The sequence below is a fragment of the Limulus polyphemus genome, unplaced genomic scaffold (assembly GCF_000517525.1).
Source record: "Limulus polyphemus unplaced genomic scaffold, Limulus_polyphemus-2.1.2 Scaffold3429, whole genome shotgun sequence".
Taxonomy (NCBI): Eukaryota; Metazoa; Arthropoda; class Merostomata; order Xiphosura; family Limulidae; genus Limulus; species Limulus polyphemus.
In genome coordinates this window covers 1623-20735 of record NW_013669039.1, presented here as the reverse complement: position 1 = coordinate 20735, position 19113 = coordinate 1623, and the positions used below count along the sequence as shown (strand labels likewise).

The 19113-nt window shown below is 34.0% G+C and overlaps 1 protein-coding gene across 1 annotated transcript; it reads left to right on the top strand.

Annotated features, from left to right (window-relative positions):
• The first annotated feature begins 4198 nt into the window (after positions 1-4198).
• Positions 4199-17483, top strand: LOC106469335 (leucine-rich repeat-containing protein 59-like). Its single transcript, XM_013929824.2, has 8 exons — positions 4199-4313; positions 4407-4554; positions 5947-6006; positions 9708-9971; positions 10499-10571; positions 14815-14976; positions 15767-15817; positions 16598-17483. The coding sequence occupies exons 2-8, from the start codon at positions 4459-4461 to the stop codon at positions 16954-16956; spliced, it is 1065 nt and encodes a 354-aa protein (XP_013785278.2). The 5' UTR covers positions 4199-4313; positions 4407-4458; the 3' UTR covers positions 16957-17483.
• The last annotated feature ends 1630 nt before the right edge of the window (positions 17484-19113 follow it).

Genomic DNA, 19113 nt, shown 5'->3' with positions numbered 1-19113 from the left:
ATATATAGTCAATCCCACTATTCGTTGGTAAAAGAGTAGCCCAAGAGTTGGCGGTGGGTGGTGATGACTAGCTGCCTTCCCTCTGGTCTTACACTGCTAAATTAGGGACGGCTAGCGCAGATAACCCTCGTGTAGCTTTGCGCAAAATTCAAGCAAACCAAATCATTTCACAAATAAATTCCATAATCAAATTAAGGCATTTGTTCTCTCCTTTCATCATTTGAGTTGGAAACTTACTTAAATGATTCAATTGTTTCACAGTCTGCCACTCTATTCTGAAATGTCTTCCCTTGTAAAACTTTATGAATGCTATTAATTCCCTTTTATTTACAAGTTGAATAGCACCAGAAACGCTGCTTCCAATAACTTTGGTAGTCATGCATGACATTTCCTGTGGTCTGTCAGGATCCTAGCTTGGATTTGCCAGAACTAGTAATCTTTTCTCTACAATTTTATCTCATGAATTCCTGAAGTGTCCAACGAAATTAGCATATTGGAAGATCCTTTCAGCAAAATACCGTCTTCTACAGGCTCAAAATCATCTGCAATAAAGCCAAAATATCTAAAGTTTTCTTTGGTACCTAGTTCTAGCTTGTAGTTAGCTAGCTCATCATACATTGTGGCAGAATAACACTGAGACATCATTCTCCCTTAGGTAGACAACTATATGAGCTAATATTGCTTGTTTTCTGGACCCAATTACTATGTTACATAGCCAGTAGTAAGCCACTGAAAAATTCTTGCATACATAAGGGTACTATGACTTCACCTCCCACATACACTCGTGCTATCCGCTGTTCCTTTGATCCAGTTGTTTAACATTGGATAACTCTACCATGGAACATCAGTTGACTCATTACAGAAGTGAAACTGACTACTGAGCTCCACAGTATATCCATTCCAAGAATGACAATACCAGACCAAAGGTTAATGAGAAACACTTTGATTTATGTAAGCAAACCTCTGTGTAAATCAAAGATGACCTAGTCTTTTACATCTATCTCCATTCACCAGAACAAAGTTCATGTCAATAGGCTTGAGTGGAGGCTTTACTTGGAGCACCTGATATACTATGAGACCTACCAGTGTTCTGGCTACTCCTGTATCAGTGAGGAATGTCATCCTATAGGTCAATAGGCACATACCAAGATCTACCCAGCCCTTAAAGAGCTGGATTGATCACCACAATTTGTTGGGCAAACTGTTCATTGCACTCCTCCAAGTCAGTAACCAGATTCAAATTTGCATCCTTTGGTTTCCAAGAGCAACAGCAACAATACTTATTGCCTGCTGTTGACTCTCATAAACCTGTTGTATCTTCTAGGATAGCATCCAGGTAGAGATATTGGCAGCATATAAATCATAGGAGAATAGCTCTTCTCATTCACTGAATATCAGTATGGTTGTATTGGAACACCAGGATGGGTGAGAGGTTGGTTAACTTTCAAGTGAGTTTGAAGCTGGTGCTATATGGGTGTCTGGGTATGATAGTCTGTCTGAGGTAAACCCACTGCAACTGTTGCTGTAGGCTTCTTTCTGACTTCCAACTGGTTTGGAGTTATCACATTATAGTACATCATGACAGAAACTGCCTCGGTAAGGGTAAGAAGGTCTTTCACTCCCATGTGATGCTACGTCTTTTTTGCTTAGTAGCCTTTCCAAGAACTAGGCTACAAGGATGTACTCTCAGTATGCCGAGGCCATAGGTGGCTAAGCTTTACCATGCAATAAATTCAATTCATCAACATAAGTGATTGAGTTTTCAGTGCACTCCTTTTCCAAGCCTTTATTTTGGCCTGATGGATTGCTCTGTTTTCTGTTTGGTTAAACCTCTGGTGCAACTCAGTAATGACTGTCTCACACTCCCTTGGTTGATCCTCATCCGAACACTCAATGAAGTCTGGGATGAAACCACCTACACTCAGAACCAGGAGTATTGTACAGCCATTGCAGGCAGTTACTGTCTGAAATGATTAAGAAAATGGTCAAAGTCTTCTTTTGCTGTGCCTATAAATATCAGCAGATTGATCTGCCTCGCCTTTCTCACGAGGATCTATGATCATGGTCAGAAACTCTCCTTCTTGAATTCCTGCCTATCACCTGACTGAGATGGCCTTTACTTGGTTACACAGTGTAGTAGAGACTCTCAGTGATCCTGTTGCTCTGGTAAATGGTAGACTTCTGATACATGGTAGCAGAACAATGAGGTGTCCTAGACCAGTATTTCTCAACCTTTTTGATTCCAAGGACTAGCTCGCTACCTCCTTAAACTGTTGTGTACTATTAAAATGCAAATACAATGAAAAAACATTACAATTTACATATGAATATTCTGTCAGTTATTGTTTGTTTGTTTTATGAAATTCCACAGACAGGCTAGGTAGTAGTGATGAACCAGCGCTTGGATGATGTTTACATCAACAGTATACCACTGAAAACTACCTCATTATCGACTCATTTTACCATTTGGTACCCATTGTCTCACCTCCCAGTGAGAAGGCTCTTGTTGGCAGACATTCTCTACCAGTCTCTCTCTGATGTTCTTGATTAGCTTCAATCAGAGCTTTGATTGTACTACTTTAACTGATGTAAGTCTGGGAGTCCTATACACATTACCTCACCTAATCTTAGACATACCAGATATTACACCAATATGACAATTCTCACTCAGCCTTGTTTCCTTTACACTGAGGCTATTCTACAGAAGAAGAGTATGGGCAGCCATTTTTGGTGAACCAGATATTAGTCACTATTCCTTCTGAGTCATCAGTTACAGTTAAACAGAACTCACGAAACTTCACAGCATTAGTGGAAGTTCGTTACATCCAAAAGATTACTTCTCCTCGACCCGACAACTCTCTCAAATAATCATCTCCACCTTAGTGACCAACTCTTCCTCTTTGTTTTGGAAAATATAATTTCATTAACTATGATGTCTTTTTGAACTTCATTACACAAGAGTAGGAGTTAATGGAAATACAGACTTCAGCAGATATAAAAAACAAACAAAAAACTCCACAATATAATATCTTGCAGTATAGCACCAAAATGTTTTCCAACTTACACACTGTGGCATACCTGAGATAATCTTTGGGTTATCAGATAGGTGACATAGGTCTATTTAATAATTAGAGATTCAGTCAAGATACTGTCCATGAAGTAACGTTAAGTCTCTTATTAACTGATTCATGATGAGACTTGACATAAAGTGAAATGGAAAATGAACAATGTATGTTATAATACTAAATGTAAACACAGTGTGTGTACTTGCTGTTTACTTTTTCTGGACGATTGCTTTTACTAGCTCTTTTTTTCAAACATTAAAGCTGAAACCATCTACCAGATATTATATGAAGATGAGTTTCCAGATAATAACTATCCAAACTATGTTCCAAACCAGAATGACTAGATCAGTGGTTCCTAACCTTTTGTGGTCTTTTCACACACACACACCCCTAAGGAAACCCTCGCACCCTTCCCCTAAAAAATGTGCATTAGACATTTCCTCTGGGCGACATTTGGAGGAAAACGGACCTTGTATAGGCCTCTTCCGCGCAACCCCTGGATCCTCATTTCGCACCCCTGGTTTAGAACCCCTGTGCTACATGAAGATGAAAGTCCCGAATACAATATTCAAGTGATGTGCCCAGACTAAACTGTTGAAATACAACATTCTTTAAGTTCACAATAAATGTTGTATTTACCCATAGCGACCAGCACTACGTATGTAAATGATTATTCTCATTACATCAAAGTTAAGGCCGCGACCTCTAGATATCACCTGAACGACATTTGAAGGACACTACTGTTGAAGACACTATCTTCCTTCATTCCCGGGAAGAACAGGTATTATACACTTCGGAATTAAAAAGGCAAATAGAACGAAATCAACCTTAAGGTCTTTTTCTACCATATGTTATGTGGAACCTGAATATGTACAGAACAAAGAATAATTTCAGAATAAATACTATAATTCTAAGATAAGATAAATACTGAGGTGAGATAAATTTCACAGAAATGCACGAACGAAAAACAATGATCGGTGTTATAAAAATTTACTTAACATTTTGTCTGAACGAACGTTGGTTTACCTTCACGCTCTCTGTAAATATATTGTTTAGCTATAGGTAGTCATTTACTATCTCTCTACGGTCTTACTGGTTTTAAAAATTATAAGCGCCACCTAACGTGAGAGAGTAAAAAAGTGTTCAGTCCACATCATCACATTCGTGGCATATGATGTAGTTAGTTTCTCATATAATGAAATGCTGCTTTAGGATACTTAATCACAGTAGTAACAAAAATCTAAAATTGTAAGTATGACTATGTATGAAGAAGATTTTCATATAAACATGATGGAAATATAACAAGCATTGTGATTTTTAATCTTTGCATTTATATTTCAGGATCATTACCAAACTTTAAGATACGTTATTGAATTAGACAGTGTGCCCAATCATGTCTACAAGTACAATAAATTTGAAAGACAAATTAGATGGTCATGAGTTGGATCTTAGCCTCAACGAGTTGTCAGAAGTCCCTGTTAAGGAATTGGTATGGATAAATTTTATTGATTTTAGTTAAATTAACAGTAATATAAATAACCGAATAAAATATTTAATCTTTGCCTAAAAGTAAAAAAGGAAATCACGTTGATAAAAACCTTGTGCAAGTATATTAAATTTATTTTTATAACTTTCAAACAAAATTGAAATTAGTAGTAATAAAAGTAAATATATTTACATACATGTAGGAAAATTTATTTGGTGTTTTTATCATTTAGTGTACTACGATTTTTTTTATTTCATGATAAGTCAAGTTTTAAAATATATTTTAACAAATAAGAAATCATTGTTGTAGTAGTTAGTTCTAGACTATGTTTTCACATTGATCTAAATTTTAATTATATAACAACAGAGGATATTGAGTTATGAATAATATTAATTAATGTAAAATTTTCAGATTTTGTGGATGAACATTCTGGGATTTTTTTAAACCAAAAGTGGAAACTTTATGTATTAGTACCAGTTGCATCTGTTGATGAGTGTATCTGTTATAGGATTTTCTTTTTCTATAAAAGAGCAGGAAAATGTTCGATGATATATTCAAGATTGTAGCTAAGACAACTCTACCAATGTCATCACACAATGATGCTTTCTACTGTAGACTTCATAATAAATATAAGAATTGAAATGTACAAGTATTTTGGGGCAAGTCTTTTGAATCTGGGCATTTTTTTTCATTTGGCAATATTCCTAATTTGAGAACTTTGATCTCTAAAATACTCATATTTTTCCAAACTCCTTCAATGTTGTAGCCTCCACCACACCCAAAGAAAAGTCATTCCACAGTCTGACTGTCCCATTAAAATAGCAATTGAAGTCTTGTCTGAACTTTCCATGACTCTCCAGTATTTTTTATGAAAATGTCATCTGGATTTATGAATTCCAATCTAATAATCTCAGTCAAGTTTCCCATTCTCTTCTCATTCAAACAGATTTCAAGCCACCCCCATAAAGTAATAAGCCTGAACCTGAAATCATCCCAGTAGCCCTTCTCTACACTGTGTCTAATAATTCAGCATACTTTATTAAACAAGGTTATTAAAACTGAACACAGTGTACAGTGATATAATATCAGAGTTTCATTCAATAAAATATGAGGAAATAAGATTTAGGAGGAAAACTGGAAAGGAGCTAAAATATTGTACTAAAATACAAAAATCCTATAATTTAGGGTTAGACCTTTCTTCATCGGGGGCAAACTGGGAAAAAACTGTAATATTAAAGTTAATAATATTGATAGTTTACAGTTTTTGTATACCATATTGTACCAAAAATTAATTTTTAAGAAAGTTCACCATCTTTAAGACATTATTTTTAACTAGTATGTTGTGTAGATGAGAACAAGGTTTCTAGATTACATGTTACGTTTTTATTTTTGCAGGCTGCTCTTCCTAAAGCAACTCATATTGACTTATCATGCAACAAGATTTCCAGTTTGCCAGTAAGTGCATTCAAAATGTTTAATTGTTTAGTTTATGAATTATGTAGCTCATTCAGCTCTTTACATTTTTTCCCATTAAACTTGTATTGTTGAAATGATGTTTGTTATTAGAGAAAAATTTTCATCTTTAATCTACAGTACATTAGGTTGTGTTTTCCCCAATAACAAAGTTTTGGCTAATACATATAGTTAAAGAAAGTCTACCAGTCTGTTAAACCTCCTTAATTTATAGATATATACCCTATTATTAATTGTTCTTAGTGTTTAAAAGAGGGAGACAGATTCCAGGAGCATCTATATTTTTCAAGGTTTAAGCTATTTGTTTTATGTGTAGTGGTTTGTTGGGACTACATATTCAATATCTTTATTACAGTATTTTCATATGATGATAAACTTAACAAGGTGATAATATTTTATCATGATTTATATTATGTTTGCTTCCACAGGTTATTGCTAAATTTATAAATCAGATAAATTGAAAAATATAGCTAATGTTTCTTTTTAGTAAATCTTGGTATAGGCAGTCTTCCCACCAATAATATAGTCCCTATAATGTTTATATTCTTCGTATATTGTGGGCCAAGTTATCTTTTTTTTTTCCGTATAAATCTGTATGATTGAAAATCCTACCCTCTATCCTAGCAAAACATTTTTTAAATAATAAATGATATTATAGTTGGGTCTGGAATGGCTTGGTAGTTATGGCGCTCGACTTGCAAGCTGAGGGTCGCAAGTTCATATCACTGTCACCAAACATGCTTGTCCTATATGATTGCCGTCTGGGCCAGCCACCCGGGTGTAAAAATGCTTGGCCTACAAAAATACCAGCTGATACCAAACTAGTTGTGATTAAGGGGAAGAGTAAGAATAAATGATACGATAATTCATGTACTTTATTAAACAAGGCTTATGATGCTAAGTTTCACATCTTCACACTTAATGACTTATTACCCTTCAATAAAAAAAAAGGTTTGTAATCTTTCTTAGAACATTAAGTTGTCTTAACCTTGTGCGAGCATGAAGTCAGAAGGTGTAGGTAGAATACAAAGAAAGTTTATGTTGGCTTGCCGTAGGATATCACTTGATTTGAGGTCCAAATGAAAGATGAATGTGGTTATTTCAAACTAAGGTAAATTCCTACTGAAAGAGTAAACACACGTTTGTCCAATGAAGAAAAATTGAGTAGAAGGGAAAGAGATTACTCTAAGTTGATTTACTTCCAGTTATGAAACTGCTTAAATTCCCAGTTTGTTTTATTTGAAATAGTTTGTCAGTAACATTAATTTTGAGTCTGAAATCATTTTGAAAGTCGCTTGAAGATATCCATTATAACTCTGAAATGATTTCAATTTGAAACTTCATGTATTTGTACACTAGTCAAAAAGTTGGCTAAACTAACAATACTTCATACTAAGTCTGCACGGTATCACAAAATGATAAAAAAAAAGTCTTGAATATGCTGTTGTACATTTAAACTGTTTCTTACATTTTTATACTGTCCCCAAAAGACAGATAATTTTGTGAACTTCCCCAGCTCATCACCAGATGATTAGGCACAAGAGTTGTAGCCAGTGTTCCTTCTAAGCTACGAGGCTGCACAACAACCAACCACATGCCACACACTTCATTATCCCAACCACATACATCTTCAACATGTTGACGGCTTTAATGACCCTGACAGTCGATAGGCATAAATCCCAAATAACCAACTGGTAGCATTGCAAGGTGGCCTAATGATCAAATAGGGTTGAGGGTCTAAAATATCCCCCTCCCCCTCAAACAAAATGGTAGCACATGTCTGCACATTCCCTTGAGATTGGTGCACATAACATTCATGCTGCACATGTTTTGATAAAATTAGAGGGAACATTGGTTGCAGCATATCATATTTTTATGTATTTATTTTATGCACTTGCATAATATATTTCATTACAGCTTTCTACTAGTTGGTGCGAATAAGAACATGTTATATGCATGTTTTACAAATCATTTATGCTTTTAGGTACGTATAACTTCTCACCAGTGAATTGACCTCTTGCATTATGGGAAGTATACATATTAAAACTTGATAGGACAATTAGGACATTAATAAACACCAAATTGGTCTCGGGTGTCAAAATGGAACAGCCTGGAAGTCTTTTACGAACTTTGGTACAAAAAAGTTTTCAACTGACGACCAGGCCTTGCCCATGAAAACAACACAACTGAAAGGTCACCCATGTACAAAAGTATAAGTTTTCTGTTGGTAAGTGTCAATCAACCCCCGTTCCGAAACACGAGCGTAAATAACTTGTAATAATGCTGCACCCGGGCTCTACGTCCCAAGTCCACAACACTAACCAAATGATTGGTCTTGAAACAGGCCTGGACAATGAATTTTGCAGACAAAGAGACTTTTCATTTGTGTCATGTGACGATTGTTGTTCTGATTTTCTTCAGAATATTTAAGTGCCCCCCAACAACAACAAATTTGGAATGAGGTGAACAAAGGTGTTGTACATCTCAGATGGCTTAGGATCCTATGTGCTAAAACGTCTGATGGATGACAATATTGTATGATGAAGCCACAAATGATCAGGATGTAAGACACAAAACTAAGAACTATCTTGTACCAAAGAAAAGTAAGGATGAGAAAACACCATGCATTTCCCAAAAGAAGACGTATCCACATATCTAAGGATTTTTTTTTTATATAATTGTTTGCCAGTTAATGGACCAAACATCAATAAAACCATTTGAAACCAGATCACTGATGCTGCGAAGGAAGATGGCTTTGAAGATTTTATATTTTTCATTCCCTGCAAACTTCATTATGTCATACGTAATATATTCAGAGGTAGACTAGATGTACAGGTTATTTAAATTTAAGTGTATGCCTCTTCTATCGAAGTCCTGCCAGCATTCGGCTGTACTCGCGAAAATAGAAATACGAGTTTCCACGGGAAAACATAACCGAGTAAGATATCTAAACATTATTGATTATAAGAGCATGCCCATAGAGAAAAGTTTGTTAATTTTGTTGTCTGTTTTAAATAACATGTTTTTTTATCTTGGATGTATTTTTTTCAACAACTGCTCTATACTGTTACTATGTAACTCTATCTTTTGCATAAAATATGATAAAATGTCTATATAATTTTTTTTAAATGGATTCATTATACTTAAAATAACTAATAAAATAGGAATTTAATTTTTAAATGAAACTATAATTTGAGTTTAAATATTGTTAGTATAGATGTAATAGCTTTCTCTCTTAAACGTTCAGTTTTGTTTGTTCCTACAGGAAAAGAAATTTTTTTAACAGTTTTTTTATGCAAGAAAAATCTGAAAACATAAACCTCTCAAACAAATTTCAGAAGCTTATGAAACTGACAGTTGACCCTATTAGAAGATCTTTATATTACAACTTCAATACTGCTGTATAGCTGATAGAGCTAACAATAATTAGAATTAGGAATGACACAACAAAATTTATTCTGTTATAAATGATTCCAAAGAATAAGTTGTAGGTTTTTAGTACAACATTTAAATGTGAAAGTATTTCTTTTATTGTATCACAATGAAAGAAATTTAATAGTATGAATACAATAAAAATTCAAAAACGGTTTAAGTTTGGAAAAGTCCTAAGCTATTTTAAAAGACATCATTTAGCAAAAAATTGATTTTTTTAATGGACTTGAGATATACTTTGAAATTTTCAGAGTAATTTTGCTACCTTGAATCACATTATAAGACTGGACTTGAGCAAAAATGATTTAAAAGAGCTGCCGCACAACATTGGAAATATGACTCGGCTTCAGCACTTGGATTTGTATGGCAATAAGTTGACGATGTTGCCTCTCACCTTCTGTCGACTAAAGAACTTGAAATGGTTAGATTTGAAAAACAACCCATTGGAACCAAAACTTAAGGTCGTCGCTGGTGATTGTCTGGATGAGAAACAATGTCAACAGTGTGCCAAAAAGGTAGGTTCAAGATTTGAGACTCACGAGGTGGGAATATTTTAATTTGACAAAAGAGTATAAGACATTTAATGGCCAGGCTGTTCTTAATGTTGAAAAAAAGTTCTTTCTGAATCAGTCTTGAATATTTATTATAAGTAATACATTGTAAGTCTTTCATTTAGGTAAACAGTTTGGTTATGAAACATTAGTAACTTGTTACTGAATCTACTGGTGCTTTGGACCATTAAACCCAACAACAACAAACTGAATCTGTTTTTTTTGTTCCATTAGTTAAAAGAAAAGGTTTTTTATAAACAAGTATTAAATATAAAAAGTGCAAGAAACAATCACCTTCATATTCTAGGTCCTCTTTCAAAGAAATGTTAATAACACCTAAAATAGTGTTTGGATTATTTTGAATAAGTTAATGATAACTTATCTATTGAAAATGTTTTTCATTATTTTTTAGCAGATTTAATGACATTTTGTCTTTAATTGACTTAAGGATCTTGTATTATTTATTCATACTCTTTCACTATTATCCTCAGGTTGTAGCCTTCATGCAGAGCATAGAATCAGACTTGGAACGTGAGAAGCAAAAAAGACTAAAGGAAGAACGTGGTATGTTGATAATTGTAATGACTAGTTAATCTATTTGGCCAGTGAGATTTGAATTAACTGTGCTGTTTTTATAAATCTGTTTATATTATTTGAAGCTGAGGAAAAATAAGTTAGTTAATCAATGTTTGTACCTGAAAGACACATAAGGCTGCTACTTAGCTCCAGTTTCATGTGGCAAAAGTGGATGAGAATGGTGACCCCCCCCCTCCTGGATTGGGTACCAGTCCATCACGGTTTAATCAACAGCTACCAATATTACCTCTAATTTTTTCAATCCATGTAAGGACTGAACTTTTTCATGTGCACCACCAACAAGGTAATGTGTGTGTGTGTTTTTTAGACGATCAACCATATTGAATTATTAGGCTGCTTTGCAATTCTACCTATTGGTTATTTGGTCTTTAGGCCTATCGACTGCCAGGATCATTAAAGCCGTTAACGTGTTGAAACTTCTCACCATTACTGAGGATGTGCACGGCTGGAATAACGAAGAGCGCTGCATTTGATTGTTTGTTGTGGGGCTGCACGGCTTAAAGGAATCACTGACAGCTACCAATCAGGATGTGCACGGCTGGAATAACGAAGAGCGCTGCATTTGATCGTTTGTTGTGGGGCTGCACGGCTTAAAGGAATCACTGACAGCTACCAATCAGGATGTGCACGGCTGGAATAACGAAGAGCGCTGCATTTGATCGTTTGTTGTGGGGCTGCACGGCTTAAAGGAATCACTGACAGCTACCAATCAGCGCTCTTTATACACCTAGATAGACTAAAGCAATTTGTAAAGTCTTGCCCAAGGTCACCACGACATGGCATAGGCAAGGCTTGAACCTGCAACCTTTCGACTATGAGTCCAAAGCACTAGTCATTAGCCCTTGGTGTCCCTTGTGGAAAAGTAGAGAAGATGTAACAATTATTTCTAGTCATTTTATGTTGGTAAAGGCACAAGTAAGTTTTATGATACATTCACATACAGAGTCAAGTCCAGTTAATCTTGAACTTTGAATTATGTGCTCTTTTACGTTTATAATTTCAATGTTGCTTCTCGTTACTACTTACTAAGTGCAGGCTTAACGTACTGATTGATATAGATTCTGATAACCTGAAATAAAGTGAGTTGTGTAGGTTTTAGTGATTTTCACACCTTACCACACACACATGCTGTATATATATCACATCCATATAATAATGTAAGCGATGGTTTTGTATCTCTGCTAACTTCTTATTCAGAATAATGTAAGCAATGATATCAAAGAACAAAAATCTTTACAACAATTGAAGTGAAGTCATTCACCACAGACTTTAACATTGACGTGATAGTTAAGTAAGTTGTTCACCACTGATGGTAACAATGGTGTGACAGTTGAAGTTAGTCACCACTAGTGGTAACAATGGTGTGACAGTTGAAGTTAGTCACCACTAGTGGTAACAATGGTGTGACAGTTGAAGTTAGTCACCACTGGTTGTAACAATGGTGTGACAGTTGAAGTTAGTCACCACTGATGGTAACAATGGTGTGACAGTTGAAGTTAGTCACCACTGGTGGTAACAATGGTGTGACAGTTGAAGTTAGTCACCACTGGTTGTAACAATAGTGTGACAGTTGAAGTTAGTCACCACTGTGGTAACAATGGTGTGACAGTTGAAGTTAGTCACCACTGGTTGTAACAATGGTGTGACAGTTGAAGTTAGTCACCACTTGTTGTAACAATGGTGTGACAGTTGAAGTTAGTCACCACTGATGGTAACAATGGTGTGACAGTTGAAGTTAGTCACCACTGGTTGTAACAATGGTGTGACAGTTGAAGTTAGTCACCACTGGTTGTAACAATGGTGTGACAGTTGAGGTTAGTCACCACTGGTGGTAACAATGGTGTGACAGTTGAGGTTAGTCACCACTGGTGGTAACAATGGTGTGACAGTTGAAGTTAGTCACCACTGATGGTAACAGTAGTGTAACATTTGAGGTTAGTCACCACTGGTTGTAACAATGGTGTGACAGTTGAATTTTAGTCATTGATTAGGATTGTAACAGATATTGGGTTAGTATTTGGTATCTGGCTTATTTAGTCTGGCTGAATGTTGGTATGTATTTGGTAGCTGAATAGTTGAAATTTTTATATTTATTGAAAATGGTAAAACCTGAAACATATTTTAGAAAGTATGAGATTATGGATAAATGGAACAAACTAATGGTGAATTAATTAATAACTTTATTAATGTAGAATAGCAATAACACTAGTAAGTTGGATTTTGTTAGTAAGTATTACAAACTTGTGAATAACACATTCTTGGTACATAAATCCATTTGATTTTGATAATTCTAAAGCATGTGACCCTACTTTCTTGTATTACACAAACAAATATTATTAAAGTGAAATAATGTTAGTATGATATGTTAGTATTATGGTTTTCTAAACAAACACCTTTTTTAACATAAGGCATTGTTTTATTATTCGTACACACTTATCAACCAGTTGTCAGATAATTTAGTTATTAGGCCTAATATTTTTATTGTGAATTGTAAATTCTGCTATATCAGCATATCAATTTAAACATATCATTTTGTCGTGGCACTGCAGTTCATTTTCTTATTAAGGTATGCCACTTACATATACTTGTTCTGTATGTTGAGAAACCTTAGGAATATAAGGGTGTGATAGAAGAATAGCATCCTGTGGAAGTAGCTATATGCCTCACTAATGTTGCTTAATTCTGAGAACATGCTTGTTATAAACACACAATAAACATGATACTTGTTACAATGAACCATCTTTCCTTCCTCGTAGTTCGTTACAACAAGAGTTTACTTTCCTAGCCATCTATATAGAATGTGGAAAAAATATAGTCAGGAAATGCAGTATTGTTCTCTTTGTTGTTGCAAAAACATGGTGTGCACTTTGGGACCTTGTGAGTGTTATAAGAGTGACTGTTTGATTAGAGAAGAGTAGTCCAAGAATCGATGGTGGGTGTTATTGACCAACTGCAGTATAGAAATAGATGACACGAACGTCAATAGGTTAAACAATTTCCAAGTTTTTATATTGAGAGGATGATGTTTCAAGCTAGCTCTTTTCGTCTGATCGTACAGCTGTATGATTTGATGAAGAGCACTAGCTTGAAATGTCATCCTCTCAAAAGGAAAATATTAAAAAAACTTGATGAAACTCTGCCTAAACAATCTATCAAAGAATATTAAAAAGCTTGGCAATTGTTTAACCTATTCTTTTACTGCATTTTCTAGTTTATCAGGGATTTAGGTGGTTCTTTGTGTAGCTGTGGCATAAAGTCTAAAACAGACAATACTGAATTGCTTGTTGTTTGGTAAACACCCTGGAACATGAGGCCACACTCACAACCCTCAATATTAGACCCAGTATAATTTGAGATTTTTTATAAATTCCCGAGTTAGGCATGGTTGTTTTTCAGTTGATTAGTAGAAACCTCCTTCCATTGGCCACTATATGAAATAACTACGGTGTATAACTAGCACTTCACTTGAAAAAACCACCCAACTGCTTCTATGCAATCTATGGGTCTCTTTTTTTTCTGTCTTATAAATCACTCCTGATAGTCAAATTATCACTGAATCACTCTTGAAGCAACTGATAGTAAACATCATGTTAGGGATTAGTTTGTGCAAATGACAGATCTGTGCATGACTTGTTTCAAAGAATGTTTACTGACATGCTACAACTTCCACATATTTCAGTACGTACTACAAGTTGAGATTCAAATAATGTTGTAAATAAATACTTAGATTGTTGATGAAATATTTTTGGTCTCTGTTTAAAAAATATTGACAACTATAGACCCTAAACTAGGTCAAGTACGATACGTATATTCACCTGGAATTATTGTGTGATTCTTTGTTAAAGTATTGTTATCACATTCTACTCAGTCTGTTTAACTTTCTTCAGAATTTCTAATTGAGTTTTATATTTACTTGTATGGCCCATAGTTTCTAGAGTCCTGTGAAAGAAACTTAGCAGAATTGTTTCGATAAAGGTATTATCTATTCGGGGTCCAAATATATGGTTATTGAGCTAAAGAAGTTAGCCTAATATTTGGTAACTGGTTGAAACACGTCCTTTACAACTCGTATTCACCATGGCTATGACATATGTTGCATGATGTAAACTTGTACAGCCCCTGTTCTTACAGCCATGATCTAAGTTATCTTTCTTGCTATATACTGTAGTGAAGTGTGTGTTATTAAAATAATACAAACCTTTTGTTGTAGAAAGAGAAGCTGCCAAAAAAGCAGCTGAGGAAAAGGAACAGGAGCGTCAAAGAAAACTGAAAAAGGCCGAAAAGGAACGACGGAAGGCTGAACAAAAGGCTCAAAAGGAACGTATCAGGATGCAACAGTTGGAGAAAGATCTGGAAAAAGAATTTATTGACGGTAAAAAAATTACCTTTACAATATTTGGTACTTAAAAACACCAGCTTTCATATAGCCTCTAATGTATTGTAGCATGTTAAGTAATATAAATGTTTGATAATTATTCTTTGCTTTATGAGTAGATTATCATGTACAACTTTCATATTTTGTTTTATAGCTCTCAGAAAAATGTTTTAGGTAATGTTTTGATTGGTCAAGATCTAGAATACAAATTTAACTATTTTTTCAGCAAGAATATATATAGCCATTGGTGACTTTTACTAATTTATTAATTATACCATATCAATGCTGTTAATATAAATAAAAAGCAAAGGCCCAAGCACTGACCTCTGACATACTCCATTATTAACAAATGTCCAATTTGGCCGGACTGCATTAACTCTCTCAGCACGGGCTCGGTCCCTGGGACTGACCTCGTAACCATTTTGTACTTGTTATAGTTTTCATGCCACAACTTTTAAATTAGGAAGCGTATGTTAGCAAAATTTGGCAGATTATCAGTAAACATTACAATGCTTTCATACACAAAATATCAAATTTATTTATTAAGCCTTAAGGTTTGTTAAGCAATGTTTTTCTACTTATTGAAAGAATCCAGTAAAACAGATTGCTGTCTAGATCCAGGAAAGCAATCTCAAGTGATACCAATCACTTAGAGATAGTTTTCTTGAGACGTTAATGTAGAAAGTAAATATAACTGATGTATACCATTATATAGGTGTCACTTTCTCTATGTTTTAAAACATTGATTATTTTTAGCTACATTTTCTTAATTTTTCTACCTAAACAGATAAACAAACAAATGGCATTCCTCCCAAGGAAGAGAAGAAAAAAGAGAAAGGTATTCTTCTGTTTCTATATAATTATAATAACGTTATTAGTTGATATGATTTAATACTTCTGCTTTTAAAATAGATGCTAGTTTTTGTTTTGTAGAGACAGACACGTGATTCTTCTATTAATTCACGGTGTCTGATCGGTTGGCAATGGCATTGTGTCACTGCGGCTCCAGTAGTCAATATACAGTTTCTTTTTCTGTGTTTTTATATTTCTTTTCCCTTTTCTTTCCAAAGTTTTGCTTTCCCCCCCCCCCCCCTTTCCCTGACCCAAAATTTTTTCCATAGCTTCTGGTCACTTATTCAGAAGAATATTTACCTCTGCAACAGAATAAAACGTCTTCTTTCTAGCTTGTTATTAATACAAATGTTTTTTTTTTCTCTCCGCATTCAGTAATTGTGAGCATAAATATTTCATTTCTATGTTATGCTAACATTCAGCACATTTACTATAATTATACAACAGGGATCACTTGTAGATGAAATGAAAGTATGGAATTGATGAGCAATACGCAGTGATTGCTTTGTTTCAAATGTAAACAAATACAACACAAAGGAGTCAGAGACAAAATTTTAGAATATATATTTTTTTTTATTCTCATCTTGTGTATAGATAATCACTACTTTCTTGTTTTCTGTTGTTTGTGATCCTTTACAATAATTTTATCTAAAGAAACCTATCTTGGAAAACAAGGTGTTTATAAATAGAAGAATTGGTTTTTATTTTACTCTTGTTTGAAAAACATAATGTTGTTTTGTCTCTAAATGATGTTTCCTTTCTGCAGGGTCCTGTCTCAGATCCTTCCTAGTGACTGTTTCGCTCTTGATATTGTCTGTGACAGGATACTTCATAGTCCTCTGTGTGTACATGGGACATAAAATTAGATCTACAGATGACTTAATCTACGCTGCAGAAGACGTGTGGTACTTCTCAAAGTCTAAAACTGTTTTGTGGTGGCTAGTCTTAACAGATTATTGTACACCGTTGTGGGAAACTTCACAACATGTTGCAAGAAGCACGTGGAGCGTATTACAGAACTACTCTACATATACATGGGAGGCTTGTGGAGTCTATACTGATGCCTTGAAAAACGTTTTGCTCTCTGGTATTGGTAAAATTTATGAATTTTTCAGAGAAAAGTAATGGTTAAGTCATTGGGTCCATTTTGGTTACAATACTTAGTCATTTTCATTGTATAATTCTTGGAATATTTGTCAGTGTTAAGTATGTTTTGTGGCAAGATTCACAATATTAAAGTATGTTCCGATTATGAAGGAAATACTACTGACTCAAAAAGTGCTTCTGTTTGGTGTACTTTTCCATAGAAGAGACTCTACACCTCTTTTTTTTTCTTTTTTTTTCACCCCATTTTTAAAAGATTTTGTTTGTTTTTAACATGTCACAAACAAAGATGTCAAAAATGTATGATTGATAATAATTGAAACAAAATAGCTTTGAGCTGAAATTTGAAAGAAATATATTAAATTTATTCCAAATATAGAATCATTCCATTACTGAAATTTTTTTAATTAAAATGATGCTGCCAATGAAGAACAGAAGCTTTAAACTGGTAAATATATTTTTTTGTGTTAGATACAGTATTTTGGGAAAAGGAGATGTGTATTTTTTTTCAGAAATAATAAAAAACCCTTAAATCTTTATGCAAACAATTTCAGCCTGTATTGATTTGTATTTGTTATACCGTTCCAGGTTTGGTGGTATATTATACCTTCGTTTAATATTTTAATAATCTAGCCCATTAATTCCATGTTTCAGTATAATCTAAAATTAATTCAACATTAATTATTGTGGTAGCTTCACACATTTTTTTTTTTATCTTAGTTCCAAAAACTAAAATACTTTTTGAAGTTACTTTAAAAGTTTTGTGTTATTTAGATCAATTTTTGTCATTGTCCAGTGTAGCCAATGAATTCTAGGATGGAACAAAAGACCTCTTTGGCATTGACTTAAGGAGAAAAGGGATGGATGTCAAATAATATTTTTACTGAAGTTACTTTAAAAGTTTTGTGTTATTTAGATCAATTTTTGTCATTGTCCAGTGTAGCCAATGAATTCTAGGATGGAACAAAAGACCTCCTTGGCATTGACTTAAGGAGAAAAGGGATGGATGTCAAATAATATTTTTACTGAAGTTACTTTAAAAGTTTTAGTGTTCTTGCATAAATAGCACTTTAGATCAATTTTTGTCATTGTCCAGTGTAGCCAATGAATTCTAGGATGGAACAAAAGACCTCTTTGGCATTGACTTAAGGAGAAAAGGGATGGAGGTCAAATAATATTTTTACGTGCCTCTGATATGGAAACTATAATGGATAAACTATAAAGAATGTTGACAAATTTCTACAGTTTAACTATTAGGCCTATTGAAATAATTTTTACATAGCATTGTAAATTAAAACGTCTGTATTTATTTTTACTTTATCTTATATTAGATAAGCTCTATCTTCAGAGTTTTAGAATTACTTCAGTTGTTTTTTTTATACAAGTTACGTCCTCTCTGCAAACAAAAGTAATGACAATAAAAGAGCAACTAAACAGGCAAGTCTATAGGGTGTAAATTTTGTATGCTAAGGAATACGATTTTATTATATCTTCTGTTTTCATGATTCTGAATCTTTCTCATCTTAAAAAAAACAAACTTTAGTGTCCATTTTCTTATATATATATGTTGAATATATATATCTATTTTGGGTAAAATGTATTTTGTGATGTAAATCATGTGATTGATTCTGATTTAAAATCTGAAATGGAATCAGATTTCGATGTTCTGGTTAAGATATGGAAAGGAAAAAGTCACCAACATAGAATGTACACCCAAATAATCTGATTTCGATGTTCTGGTTATGATATCGAAAGGAAAAAGTCACCAACATGGAATGTACACCCAAAGAACTTAATATTCTTTGGGTGTACATTCCATGTTGGTGACTTTTTCCTTCCCATATCTTAACCCTTAATAGGTCACTTCCGTGACTAAGAGAGTAGTTGAAAAGCAGATTCTATTTGTGAGGTTTTCACATTACGTAAAGAACAATGTTTTTTTATGGTTAATCATTACCCGCCAAGCTGACTGTGTTGTATATAGAAAACATAACACTTGATATGGTTAGCTAAAGAGATTTCAACCAATAATGACATGAGGATCTTTCTAGTTAAAGCCAACAAAAGTTAACAGGATAAGGGTTTATAAGATGTTTGGTTACACATTAGAAATGAAATGATCTAATGATACAAAGATATTTTTGTAGTTATGAAACCAAGTATGTTTTCCCATACTGC